Genomic DNA, 14,504 nt, shown 5'->3' on the forward strand with positions numbered 1-14,504 from the left:
TTAAAGTGAAGTATCTTTTCTTCATCACAGAAAATCAACACAGAGATTAAAATTATTGTTAGCTTGTGAATGATGGTATGCAGAAGCTGTTTTCATAAGGTGAAAATCTTAGCCTTTGAGCCCTGAAAAGATGATTAACTGTGGCAAAACCTTAAAATGCTGTAGCAGAAAGGGGCTCCCAAGAGGTTTGCTATGTAGTAAACCTATGGGTATATAGTTGAAAGACATCAATATACTTTCTGGGAGAAATATGGTATTCCAAATATTTATGCATGTAGCATTAATTTTTAGGATTTTATGCATTTATTCAAAGGCTTGCTACTCACAGAGGTGAATGCCTGGAGCTGACTACAAGTTGTGATTCTGGTTTATGATGCTATTCAAAGCCAAACATGAGCAGCAGTAGCAAATTTTGAACAGCAAATAAAAACAATAAAACCTCAACATAATCAAATTACCTCTTCTAGGCAGTGATGTCATGGCTTATTTTCCCAGACTGATCTATTGGAATCTTTTTTCAATAATTGTCTCAATACTGATGTAAGTTTCTGGATACAAGAGAGGCATGGGAAAGTTTACTGGAGTTGGAAAATAGTGTTACATTAATAGGAATTTCCTTTACTGTCAATGGTCTTTTCTTGATACAGATCCTTAATCCTCCATCTGAAACATGTTTTTTCTTTGAATCCGGCAAACTGATTTAAAGCTTTCGTCACAGGTAGAGAGAATGTTTTTTTCTAATGCCTATATTACACAGAGGTATTCTATTACCTCTATCTTCTTATTCACAATTTCATCAATATTCTAAATTATTTTGAATTCATACAAATAATATTTCTTTTCCATTGACTTGAAATGACAGTAAACTTTTGAATAAAATGCATTTGTTCATATGCTTGCTTGACTAAACACTTTTCCAAATCGGTAACATGTTTGTAAATACATTATTGTTTTTCAGTGTTTTTACCTTGTTTACAAATGAATAGCCATTTTTTATAAACCCTATCTCTTTTTCTAGATGCATACAGTAGCAGCTTTACATGAGTCAAAACTCAGTAATTATGATCATCATTAGCAAGGCTGGTTCAGCTACCATTCCGGCTGTGCTGGAGAAGTTGAAAAGCAGCATGGCGCTCTGTTTCTTTCCAAAGAACCGAGTCAATTGCTCTTCTCACTTTCACATGGCTATCACTCCACTGAAATTGGCATTTTCACATTCAGAATGAAACAATTCTTCATAATTTTACACAGCTTGAAGCAAGAATGGAGAGCGGAATTCAGAGAGCACTCCTCAGTACATTTCACAAGAAGCTTCATTTAAATTTTGGAACATTGATGTACTCATTAAAACAAGTAACATCTTAGTGCAGTCCTCAATCTGTTTTGTATCTTAAAAATATATAAACATAAGAAAAATGTCCAATGTCCTAACACCTTTGTTTGCTACAATGTTAGTTACCTACATTGCAGAATACATTCCTATAATGGCAGTGGTAGGAGTAGCTTGATCTGAAATTCTAGTTGCTAAATAGATGCAGAAATTATGAAGCTCAGTCAGCTAGATTGATTTGGATATTCAAAAATGTTGTCTTTCCAAATATGTTCTGTTCGAATCAGAAAAGAAATAACTGGTACCATCCACATAGATCAGTATGGCAGTTAATTTTTCATTATGTGGCTTTCAAGCAAGGTATTTTAATTTAAACTCTTTCTTGTGTTAACAGGAGTCACAACATTCAAATGTACTTAAATGCGTCTCATCTCCTGGTAGCACACACTTTGCTGTTTACAGTTTTCATTCAAGTAGGTGCCAGTGTTCAAGATCAAAATAGAAATTGAAGGTTTGTTTGTGAGTGTGTAGTGACTGCCATACTCTGACAGTATTGTTTTTTGAATTACCATTATTAGTCCATCTGTACTGAAAAACAGTACAGATGGATTAATAGTTATACAGATATTGCTGCTAAGATAAATAGCCATTTTAGCATTCATTAGTTAAACCTAATGTAGGCAATCCTCTGTGTTTCAAAATCCTTTTGTAGGAAATGGAAGTTTTACCATTGAGTTTAACAACGGACTAGAATTTCTATGCATTCTAAAATTGGACATGTTTGAGTGTCAGAATTTAATATTTTTTTCAGAGTAAGCTGAGTTACTCAACATCATTAAAAAAATCATATTGTCTTACATTTAAATTTAATATTAACTTTTAAATTTAATTATCTGTGATAGTGAGACAATTTTCATTGCTTCTCATATCTTCCCAAATTAGTTGGGAAATCAAAGTGGTCATTATTGAATGATTACCAATGCCTTCAATCACCAGAGATCATTTAAAGTTATATACTGAGTGCCATTCTCATTTTATTTTCATTTTGGTTTATATACAAGATTAATTTGAAAGTTCAATTTCATCATGAACATGATGTATGTAAAAAAGAAAAAAGTTGTGCACATCACTGCACATATATTTCTTTGCACAATACTATTTATTGTCACTATCATAAAATCATATCTTGATGTAGGTTGGAAGGGAACTCTGAAGGTCATGTAGGCTGTATACCTACATATAATTTACTAATTTATCTTTGTACTCTACGTTTTTATCATCATTGGCACATTTTCAAGAGATATTGTAATCACTTAGCAATATATTCTCCAAACAGATTCAGAAGCCAATGGGAAATTGCCTCGTTCTTTTCTGGCACTAAGTCCATCTACTTCATGCAGCAAACGCGTGGCTTGTCAGATGGATCTGCATGATTTTCCCTCAACCCACCAGCTTTAAAATGTCAGCCTTTGTAACAGATTTTCTCAGCTCTGTTGGGAAATTTCAACTCCCACAAGGCTTCAAAATTTACATAAACAAATTCTCCTACTCTTACATTTCTTCTTTGCTCCTACTTTACAAGCAAAACCAACAGGTATCTACTTAAATTTAGCAGATGATGTTTATTCTTGATCCAGTCATTTGAAAAATTAAGACAGTCAAACATTTTAAAAATACTGTTTTAAAATGATATAGCATTAAGAGGCAACTAGAAATAGTAGCATTAAAGTAAGGTAATTACTCCTTATCCAGAAAAAGAGCATAGCAACAGATACAGTAATCTGAAAACCATTTAGAAGGCTCTGTATTCCAAAGTTCTTATCTCATCCTCTTTGACACAATAATTGGGCATCAGATGATGAATTCATTCTTAGTGGTCAGGTTAGCAAATCAAAATTAACATTCAAATTGGACCATTCTTGGATGCTTAAGTAAAAGAATAAAGATAAAATGGTTATGAAGACAGAATTATCTTTATATGTTCTGAGATCCCTAAAGGACAGGTTCATTGTCAGGCTGATATGAAGAATTATATTCTTAAGCTTTGATCATTTCCCAGGACCAATAATTTTAGGTCCTAATCAGTATAAAATTCACTGGAGCAAGTTACAAAGAGAAGCTTCACTCTAATTCATACAGAAACACACTTCAAAGAATTCAGCCTAAATAGGTTTCAGTGTAATTTATATAACTGCAAGGCCCTCCACAGTGCCAAAGTAGTGTGAGGAGCCCTTTGTGAAAATGAAACATGAGTCCATGGTGCCTAAGAGGTACAAGACATATCCCTGTGGATGCTTCTTTTAAATGTGTGCACCTGGGTGTGTTTATTACCATGAATGTTTTCAGTTTAGTTGATGTTTTTCCATATGATATAAAGGGATAATTATTAGGCTTGATAATGAAACCATACATACTTTAAAGGTGCTACATGCATTCTCTTACTTTTTGTTTTGTCTAATATTCGCACTGAGATTTTTGCCATGTTGTCTCTATAGGTTGCTAGGCAGCAAACTGTGAGATCTGCTCTGCATGCTGACTCTTTCCTCAGTGCTACTAAATATCTTCAGTGGCTTGAATCTTCTTGCTAAGGGGTTTCCTTGACTGGGAGCAACTGCTTCCAAAAGTCAGCTGCTCTCTGTGGATTAGCCCTTCTCTCTGATGTGCACAGATCCTGTCATTCTGTTCTTCAAGAAACCCTGCAGCAACTGAGTCATGGTCCCGATTGCTACAAGGCCTGTGTGGTTGGTCCCTACTGTGTGCTGCATGTGCCAATTGCTGAACATAAGAGAGTTTATGTGAAAAGTGGCCTCAAAAAGGCATAACACACATATTTCTATATGCCAAGGCTAATGAAAAAGTCATTTAAAGTCCCCAGTGTCCAGAGGAGGGCAACCAGGCTGGTGAGGGGCTTGGAACACAAGCCCTGTGAAGAACAGCTGAGGGAGCTTGGGATGTTCAGCCTGGACAACAGGAGACTCAGGGGTGACCTTATCACTCCCTGAATGGTGGCTGTATTCAGGTGGGGTTGTTGTCTTTTTCCAAGCAACAGCTGACAGAACAAGAGGACACAGTTTAAGCTGTATAAGGTCAAGTCTAGGTTAGCCATCAGAAAAAAAATTTTTCACTGAAAGAGTGATTGGGCACTGAAATTGTCTGGTCAGGGAAAGGGTGGAGTCACCATCCTTGGACATGTTTAAAAAATAGACTGGACATAGTACTCAGTGCCATGGTTTAGTTGATGAGGAAGCGTTAGGTTAGGTCATAGGTTGAATTTGATGATCCCAAAGGTCTTTTCCAGCCTAGTTCATTCTGTGATTCTTAAGCCTGTCCTTTGTTTCTTTTCTTTTTTCTTTTTTTTTCTTTTTTCTTTTTTTTTCTTTTTTTTTTTTTTTTTTTTTTCACTTAGGGCAAGTTCTGAATGTGCTGGAGAGGCATAATCTGAGTGACAAAAGTCTTGTATACTTTACATCTGACCAAGGGGCTCATGTTGAAGAAATATCCAGTGCTGGAGAAGTCCATGGAGGATACAATGGCATATATAAAGGTGAATATTCTCTGATTGTTCTTGAAAAATGTAAGAAAAAGCATGTCCTTGGGTTTGCACCAAAACTGTAATGTAGTATGTGGCCAAGGTCAAAATCTTTCATGTATTCAAAATAAAGTAAAAATGTTTGTTTTTATTCTTTCTAATGAAATTCAATGAGTCGTCTTGTTTCTTTATGAGAGATTAATTTATTTTCATTCTTTCACTAGGTAGAGGCTGAGTAGTTTGTTTTCCACTCATATTTCAAGGGTCAAGATCAAAGAAACCCAGCAAACTCATAGTAGTTGAGCCTGAAGGCATCTCCCAAGGTCTGCAGTCCCAACCCCTGCAGAGCAGGGTCAGCTATAACATACTGCTCAGGATTGTATCTAGTTAAGTTATGAAAATCTCCAGTGATGGAAACTTCATAGCCTCCTTGGGCAACTTTCTCTAGTGTTGGATCACACTCACCATAAAAAACCCACTTTTTCTTATGTTTAAATGGAGTTTTGTGTGGTTTAGTTTGTGTCCATTGCCTCTTGTCCTGTCAGTGGCCCCCCACTAAAAGGAGTCAAGCTCTGTCCTCTTTACTCAGATAAATCCATGTAATCCCTACAGATGGATAAGATCCTGGTAAGCATTTTCTTCTCCAGGATGAACATTTTTCTCAGCCTCTCCTCATATATTGAATGCTCCAATCACTTAATCATTCATCACCTTCGTTCAAACTCATTCCAGTATGCCCATGAACCTTGTACTGGGGATTTCTGCACTTGAACCCAGTGCTCCAGGTATGTCTCAGCAGTGCTGAGCAGAGAGCAGGACTGCCCTGAAGTGTTCTTCCTGCTGCAGTGCAGAGTGATGTTGTCCTTCGTTGCCAGAAGGGCACATTGCTGTCTCATGTTCAGCTGATTGCTCATTAGAACCCTCCAGTCCCTCTCTGCAGAGCTGCTTTCCAGCCAGCTACTCCTCAGCCTTTGCTTTGCTAGAGGTTGCTGCTGTGAAGATTCTGGACTTGATATTTCCTTTGCTGCAATTAATGGGGTTCCTTTTGGCCCATTTCTCCAAGTCTATCAAAGTCCCTTTGAAAGGTAACACAATCTTCTAGTCTTGCCAGATTTGTATCACCTGCAAAACTTCCAAAAGGAAAAAAATTCAGGCATCTAGAGAAAGCAGTAACCATACAGAGAGGTTTTCAAGCAAGAGGACCCCACAGTTTTTACTCAGTAGGTATCTGACTGAGAAATGACCCTTACATTTTAAGAGAGCTTCAAAGAAAATGCTACATGAGAAAAACAAGGAATTCCAAAGTGGTGAGGTCTATCAGATGGGTCCCCTTGGGCTAACACCAGAGTGAAATATATCTTGAACATTAGCACATAGGCCTTGCATAGTGATTTAAGTAATTAAGGAACCATATGGTTACATATCTGTAGCCGTAGGCACAGCCTGAGGTGTTTTAGAAGCTCTAAAAAATATTTGCCTTCTAGTGTGCCAGACATAAGGTACAGGATAAATTATAAGGAAGCAAAAAAATACACTTGGGAATATGTCTTCTTGAAGAACTTTGATTAAATGGAGTCTCTCTCGAGCCTTGCAAAATTTTGTATTCATACTTACAGTGCAGAGAAAAAGTTGAAATAGATCTTACCTGGAATAAGAAACAAAATCTGGTTGAATAGGTTTAGTTGGGTAATAATGGGGCTTTTTTTTTGAAAAAAATGAAAAATTGTGTAGTTTGCAGTTAACACCTCTGCTGTGCTGACAAATGGGTTAGAAAATAATCACAATGTAAGAAGCAAAATTATTATTTGATGAGAAACATTTTTAATAAATAAAAATTAAAATATCCATGCAATTAGTTGAATATACTTTTAACATTTTAAAATACAATTAATTCTGCTTTACATTCCACTCCCTCCATCTCAAAATCAGTCCTTAATTTAACAGGTATATTGTGCATCATTTTCAAAAGGACTGAGGTAAAAATGATAAATTAGTTGCATAACTAGCAATTTTCATACATAGGAATTTATTAATGTTAAAAGTCATGTGATGTGCGTGATGAAAATTGTCTGTACATCTCTGTCAGAGTTTATGAGAAACAGACCTGTGAAGCCCCAGAAATAGCAATGAGCCTAAAAAAGCAGAAGGACCATCTTTATGCTGCTTGTGCTTATGTGTCCACACACCAGGAATTTGCTTCCTTTGGTGTGTAAAGACCTGTGAGACACACATATCCTTTCTGCCTCCCTGTCTCAGCTAGTCCATCTCCACTATTTATCTTTTTGTCTCTGAGTGCTGTATGAATGCAAATATGAATCAAGCCACTTGACCCTCTTATCAGAGCTGGAGCAGTATGCTCAGCAATAATTGGTTCTGCCCTAAAATCAAAAGCTCTTAACCGATCTCTGCAATGCTAACTCACTAATTTCTCTTGCTACCTTGCCAAATAAGTACCAATAATAAAATTTAAGAGGAGTTTGGAGAGTTAAGCTAGTGCTGCAAAACTCAAAGTAAAAAGGGGAAATTGCTGTCTGAAGGTTTTATTACTCTGGATTCTAACTACAGACAGTCCACCATAAATTTGGATAGTTAGAAATCAGAGCTAACCAATTGCTGTCCTACACAATCTGGTTTATTTCTGCAGTATTCCTTTTCAGAAGACATTACATAGTAATACTGAAGTGATGGATCAAAATCTCTTTCCAGTGGCCTTTTTCTGATGGTTGGTTATCAGGATCTGTGTAGTAAATAAAATGCCTAAGAAGATCCCAATCCTAGACAGTATGACCTTGGTTTAAAATGTGAATCCTGACAATTTTGATTCTACCAAGATTCTTAACATTAATTATATAATTTTTTATCATATAAAGATGAATTCCCACTTTGAGTCCTTCTAAAATCTGAGCATAGCCTCTAGCACTTATCCATGAGAGCACAGTTCTTTCATTTTCTAGTATAAAATGGGAGAGTTGCAAATTTCATGGAACATCTTGAAGTTTAATAACGTGTTCTCACTGATATAGCATAAAGGAGGGAAAATTTTAATTTTTCCCTAGTTTAGATTTGTTTTGTATACTTTTACTGTGGCTCTTGGCAGAGGCAAAATTCAGAAGATAACTCTCTTTCATTTCTCTTATGATTTTTAATTTATGAGTTTTTACTTGTTCCTAATTTTTTGTTATTTTCCTGTGTGAATTACTTCCCTTTCAAAACTGAAGTAAATATACTAAAATGGTACGTGCAGTATCAAGGTACCTTACTATTGTTTTTTAGGTATTTTTGCAAAAGGCCACAGGCTGTTTGTTTTATGTTTTTGTTTCCTAGTCAGATTTTGATTCATGACAATCCTTTGTCTCCTAACCCTTGATTAATGTTCCTTAGTAACTTTTCCTGAAGGTCTTTGCCAAAGGTCTTTCAAAGGTTTAAATCTAGATACAGATCCTAAAACAAAAAATAGTGGTTATTTTAGTAGGAATTTCTTTGCAACTGAAGGCCTTCTTACATGAACTCATTAGATACTCCTGGGAATTGTACAAGACACTATTAAAATAATTTTAATTAAATTAAAAATATTAACAGCTTAATTAATACATTAATATTAACAATTTTATATTGAAATTTGGAAAGTAATAGGTGTAACTGGAATGTCTTTTTAAAATTTTCTATGCAATTTTTCCAGTCTGTTTTTTTTCAGTTCTGTAATATTTGTCTGTTGAAAGTGTAGAACATTAAGGTACTGCTTGTATAAATGATTTCCAGGATACCTGCACTGACTTCTTCTTAGGTATTTTTCACTAGCTGCTTCACTGAAGCATGTCCATTTGATGTAGTCGCCATAGCTTTTCTTTAGGAGCAGAAGTAAGATTAATTTTTCCAAATACTTTGGATTTCTACTTTCAAATAAGAGGAGTAGAATGAATAAGTGAATAGAATTTCTTCTATATTAACAAGATGTGTAAAGTGGCTGATTTAAAGAAAGCCATTATATTCTTCTTTGATATCCTGAGATTTTGATTCAAAATACTTTGTGGTAATTTCTATTTAGTTTCTTAGTAAGAATTCAAGAAATTAGCCTCAGTGTGCTATCATATATATATATATATATATATATATATATATATATATATACATACATACATGTGTGTGTGTGTATTCTTATATACACACATATACATAATTTATATCAGTAAACAAGGAAGGCAATAGAAACTTTTCTCTACACTTTTTCTCACTATAGTATTTTAGTATTTCACTGGTACATATGCAGATAGTACAAGTCCTCCCTTGCTATCACTTGTTGACATCTGTCCCACTTTGTCAGATACTGGATTTTCTGTTCAATCTCCTTACATCTTACTGTCTTTTGGCTATGTAAATTTTGCATGTACCTCAGACCTGCATTAGAAACAGTTTTTCTTTGTACTTATGAAGCATTTAGCACAATACAGACACTTGGCTACTGTCCTGCTGCCAGAGTCATGAGTGAGTGCAGAGTGGGTCTGCTGATAATGGAAGTGGAGCCAAACACTGATAAAGCCAGACTGTGTGAATATTAATTTTAAGTGCTTTTTTTTTGCCTTAGAAATATATATATCATAATTATTTGTTAATATCCATAAAAATAATAATTAATGTCTCCTAAGGACTTAGACCATGATTTTTTTAAAAATCTGCTATAGGTCTGTGAAACTAAAACAAGAAATGAATACACAGGTTTTTTTAAATGTATTACTGTCAAACAAGTTTAGATATTGCAGTGATAAGTTACTTCAGCAGGATTTCTTAAAGTTGTTAGTAAATATTTTCTTCCTGTAAACCACAGAGAAATCAAGCTGACCATTACTTTGACCCCATTAATCATGCTATGGCATATCTAGTAACATCTGTTGGAGTTTTCTTTTGACTTGAAATAAAGCAGTAGTTGTCTTTTTTTTTCAAATGTACTGTATTTTTATAGTCTCTCTGATGTGATCCAGATTTTTAAATAATCAACCCATATTGTAATTTTGACTGAAACAAAAAGTATCCTCAGAGATAATTTCATTTGACTGGAAGAAATATTAGATGAGAAACATCCAAACAAACCATATCGATTCCATTCACCTGTACAAGAATAGCTCAGATTATCATAAATAAAATTAACAAAAACAGTACATGAAACAAGTTAAAAATCAGTAAGAGTAAAGTTGTAATTGAAAATAAATTGTTGTTCAACCATTTTATAAAGTAAACAATAGTAACCAGTCTTGATTGTTGATATTTGTGGCACTAAGTCCAGTATAGATGGGTAGAGTAATTAATGTTGTGTTTATCTATCATTCAAGAGAATAAATTGAGTTTGGAAGCTTTGTTTTTAGAATATATGAAGGAAAGGGTAGTATGGTTATAATCCAGGTGATTTAAGAAAGTTATTTCAAATAGTTTTTGTCATTGATCATTCATAATGTTAATAGTGATTTACTGCAGAGTTCTCCTTTATATATCATCCTTTGTAAAAGCTCTATTGCCAGGGTTAGGTAATAGCAGTCAATTTAAACCAGAGGGGGAAAAAATATATCTTCTTTTAGCTAAGATTTGAAATGAGGTTAAAATGGAAATTTGACATCATGTTGTGGATGACTGCAGAGAGTTATGTCTGTATTTTGCCTGGTCCTGCAGATTTTTCAGGAAAGGTGAATGTAGGCTATTGTTCAATATAACACTGAAAGGTGCAACTACTCAGTAAGCATAGATGACTAAGCAGGAGAATACAGACTCGTGTATTTTGTGCTGTTTGAGAAACACTTTTAGAAGACTTTAAGAGAACAAAAATACCAAAAAGGTAGGTTGCCTAGATTTTGAAAGCAAATTGGCTACTAGGTTTCAGTCTTTTATCTGTTTCTATGTTGTCAAGTCTGACCAAAATAAAAAACTAATGAACCAGGTCCTTAAATATCAAGAGATTTTTTTTCAAAATAATGATTTTTTTTAATTTATTTTTTATTTTATTAGCCATTCAGATGTTTGCTACATGTTTCAAGCATCAGCAGTATAACCTTGATTTTTTTTCAATAAGGAAAAAATAAACTGATATCTTGAACAAAGTTTTAACAGCTAGAGTTTTAAAGATGAGAAATGTCCAGGGATTTTTAATCGGGTATGAGTATTAAGCACCTGCAGTTGCTAAGCACAATTCTAATAAAAATGAACACCATGTAAGCAGAGATAATAGAAGACAATCTTCTGCAATGACCTGTAATTCCTGCCCTGATTCTCTGCTATTCCCAGTCTCCAGAGATGTAAAAAAAAATTATGCTCCAATTAGCCTTTTGAAAGGGAAACAGCAGTCACTTCTTCATAGACGTAAGTAGGAAGAAAGCCCTGCTGTGGAATCCATTTTGCTTTTCTATCTTACAGCAGGGCATCAGGGTTTGTGGAGTGTTCCTTTGTACTTGGGTAATGTGCAATTTTTCTGTCCTTTTCTGCTGATTCAAGAAAATTGTACTGTGAACCTAAGAACTGTGAAAGTGACCAAATATCTAGGTTTTAAGAATCACAGCATGTGTGAAAATCACATTTACCACTACTTTGAAATTTGTCTGTCTTCAGATTATACAGGAGACAACAGTATATGAAGACTTTATTTAAACATCTACTCTAGCTAGCACTCTTACTTGGTTCAGACAGGCACACAGAAATGAAAGGAACATCATGCCTAAAGCTACCTGAGGCATAGATCAACTCTTAGTGTTGTCTGTTTGTTGATACCCTTCATCCATAGAGCTGCTGTCATGTATACACAGAATTAGGATCTGGCTCGTGAACTAAATCACCTCCCTGATGTATCTGTTCACTAAAAGTATGTTCATTTGAGGATATCTGTAATTTTATGGCCTTATGCTTGTATTTTTATTTGGATTAACCAGCTCCCAGTCAGGATTTTCTATGTACCATAGCTCAGTCAGGTTACTAGTCTTTCCTGCTGTGTAACACCTAATTACCACCAAACGCTGAAAAACTTAATGGCTGTTGTACAGGGGTGGAGGCATCTTTTCTATAGAAGGTGGACACAGCCTATTGCCATCTGCACTGATCTTGACCCAGCAACATTAACAACTGAGCAGCATACTTTTGGGTGAATACTTTTTTCTGGTGACAGGTGTTCTACATGTCCCCAAATAACACTTTATGAACTTAAATCTACATTTTCTTCAGAGTTGTGTTTTAAAAATAGTATTTTTCTAGAATGTAAACAAAAATAGGACATGCATCTCATTCTTGCCTAGGTAATCACAAACTACATCATGAGAATGGAATTGCATTTAACTCAGACATGACAGTAAACTTTTAAGAGTTTTCTAGAAGACAGACAATCTAGTTGAGATCTGATCTTGACACTTTAAAAAAAAACAACTTAAGCAAATATTGTTGCTTGACATAAGGCTTAATATTAAAAAGTTCAACTTTTCTGATATCAGACTAGATGTGTCCCTGTCTATTCAATATTATGAGTTCTGATAAAGCCTATGAAAAAAAATTAAGCAAAAATCTGATATAACAAAGAATATTGACCTAATAGCCTTTTGGTTACAAGAAAAGAAAAAGGTAAACTTATACAAAAAAAGAGTTGTCTCTCTTGAAGTTACTACTTATCTTTACAGTGAAATTCCTGTAGAAAACCAGGTGGATTCTGAACCCTCTTTGCTGAAATGGAAAAGATCATGGAGAAGTCAGTAAAATACACAGCATGTATAACAAGGCCTGGGGTCAATACCAAAGGTATTGACATCTATGAGGGATCTTGGGTGTTTAGGATGTTGAAGAAACAGAACTTTTGAAATATTTTGTTGTAATAATTTTTTTCTTTTCTCTTCTTTTCTTTTTTTTACTTGAAAAAGGGAGATACAGAAAAAAAAATAGTCGTGTAGTAGTTTTGACTGAACCATTAATTGCTATTTGATTCACTTAATGGCAGAAGTCCAACCCATATATTCCTGTTTTTTCCAGATATTTTAATTGTATAAAATAATCTCAATTTATTTCCAAATGGCCCTGACAGTGTTTAACCATATCCAAAACCCATCTGTTTGACAGAGGTTTCTTTTTCAAGTGATATATTAATTTCAAAGGTCACCCTGAAATGCTCTACATAGTCACAACTGTGCAGGTAATAGCATTGTGATGCCTCTTCAAACAGAGCCATGTCAATTATTTATTCAGTAATGGTGAACATGCTGTCAGAGAACAAACCCATTGCCCTTCTGCAAAAGGTGCTGGGAGGACTCAGTAGTGATGGATCGTGTAGAAACAGTAAATGACTGCAAGTCACTGTTGAGTGCAATCAGTTGATAGCACATTTGATGCAATTGTGTTGGTTTAGAACACAAAAAGTTCTTCACAGTATCCTGAAAGTTATCATCACTGAAGTGCATTTCTTTCTAATGCATTGAAGTGGAGAATTCAGTAACATACTTAAATTAGTACTTCCTTCTATATAAAGTCATTAAGCACCATTTTAAATAAAATGTCATGCAACCTCTCTGGGTTCATACCTCAGACATCTAAGTATAGCTCTTTTCTTGGATTCCTGTTTATTGGTTACAGGTTCATATGTCTGTGGGACACACTATCTAGGCCAATTCCTATGTGAGAATTCCAGTGAAGTGCTCTTTAATCTGCTACAACTACTTTTATTTGCTGTAATTTAAATTTTAAATTTATTTTTTTTATTTTGGTGTAATTTTAAATTTTATAAGCTCTGTCAAAGACATATTAGTAAATTTACAATGAGAGAGTACTACAGAAGGTAGAAAATCCAGAAAATTAAGAATAGGACAAATTTGTCTAATGGAAACATTCTAGCCAGACAGAATGTTTAATATTTGGAAATTGAATCTTATGGGGTAGCATTATCAAATAAGAAATTGATTTCTCAGCAAACAAAACTAAATTTTTCAGGTGGAAAATCAACAAACTGGGAAGGAGGTATTCGTGTCCCAGGTCTTCTCCGTTGGCCTGGAGTGGTACAGGCTGGTGCCTATATTGATGAGCCAACGAGTAACATGGATATATTTCCTACCATTGTTCAACTTGCAGATGCACAGTTACCCTCTGACAGGTATGCTCTGTAGTCATCTCTGGTTTAGAGGAAGTGTCATGAGTGTTTTATTCATTCTGGTGATATCTATTAAGATAGAGGTGAGAATGTAAATAAGAAACTACGTTTTATACTTGCAATATTATGTTGTCTCTTTTTCATATTGACATACTGATAATATTTTACAGAAATGTTGTATGTAAATACACCTTAACTCACAGAACAAGCACCAAGCACCAAAAAGATAACAAAACACCATCAGATCAATGTACTGTCAAATCAAACTTGGAATTACTTATTAAAAGTAAAAATGAATGTATCAAAAAAGATTCTGTTCTGCATGGGTGAATTTGGTGGAAAAAGAAACTATAAGTGTAAATTACTTTAAACTTCATGAGTTTAGTCTTGACCTGCTTAATATCACAAAACACATAAAAATGCCATCTAGACTAGGCTTTTCTCACAGTTTTGTTTGGGGTTTTTTGTTTTGTTTGGCCTTTTTTTTTCTCTATACCTAGTTAGTCAAAATAATCCCATACAGGGTTTTGCAGCCTGATAAGAAAGCCACT

The 14,504-nt window shown here is 34.6% G+C and overlaps 1 protein-coding gene across 11 annotated transcripts in view; it reads left to right on the forward strand.

The window, feature by feature from the left end:
- The window catches only part of STS (steroid sulfatase), a 108,917-nt gene that overhangs the window by 63,759 nt on the left and 30,654 nt on the right, over window positions 1–14,504 (forward strand). For all 11 annotated transcript variants that reach the window (XM_085584015.1, XM_085584026.1, XM_085584084.1 and 8 more), the window contains 2 exons: window positions 4,737–4,874; window positions 13,797–13,956. In XM_085584015.1, the coding sequence (XP_085440141.1) occupies window positions 4,737–4,874; window positions 13,797–13,956 (298 nt within the window). The remainder of the gene's footprint in view (window positions 1–4,736; window positions 4,875–13,796; window positions 13,957–14,504) is intronic.

This window comes from Lonchura striata, chromosome 1, assembly GCF_050655825.1.
Source record: "Lonchura striata isolate lonStrDom1 chromosome 1, ASM5065582v1, whole genome shotgun sequence".
Taxonomy (NCBI): domain Eukaryota; kingdom Metazoa; phylum Chordata; class Aves; order Passeriformes; family Estrildidae; genus Lonchura; species Lonchura striata.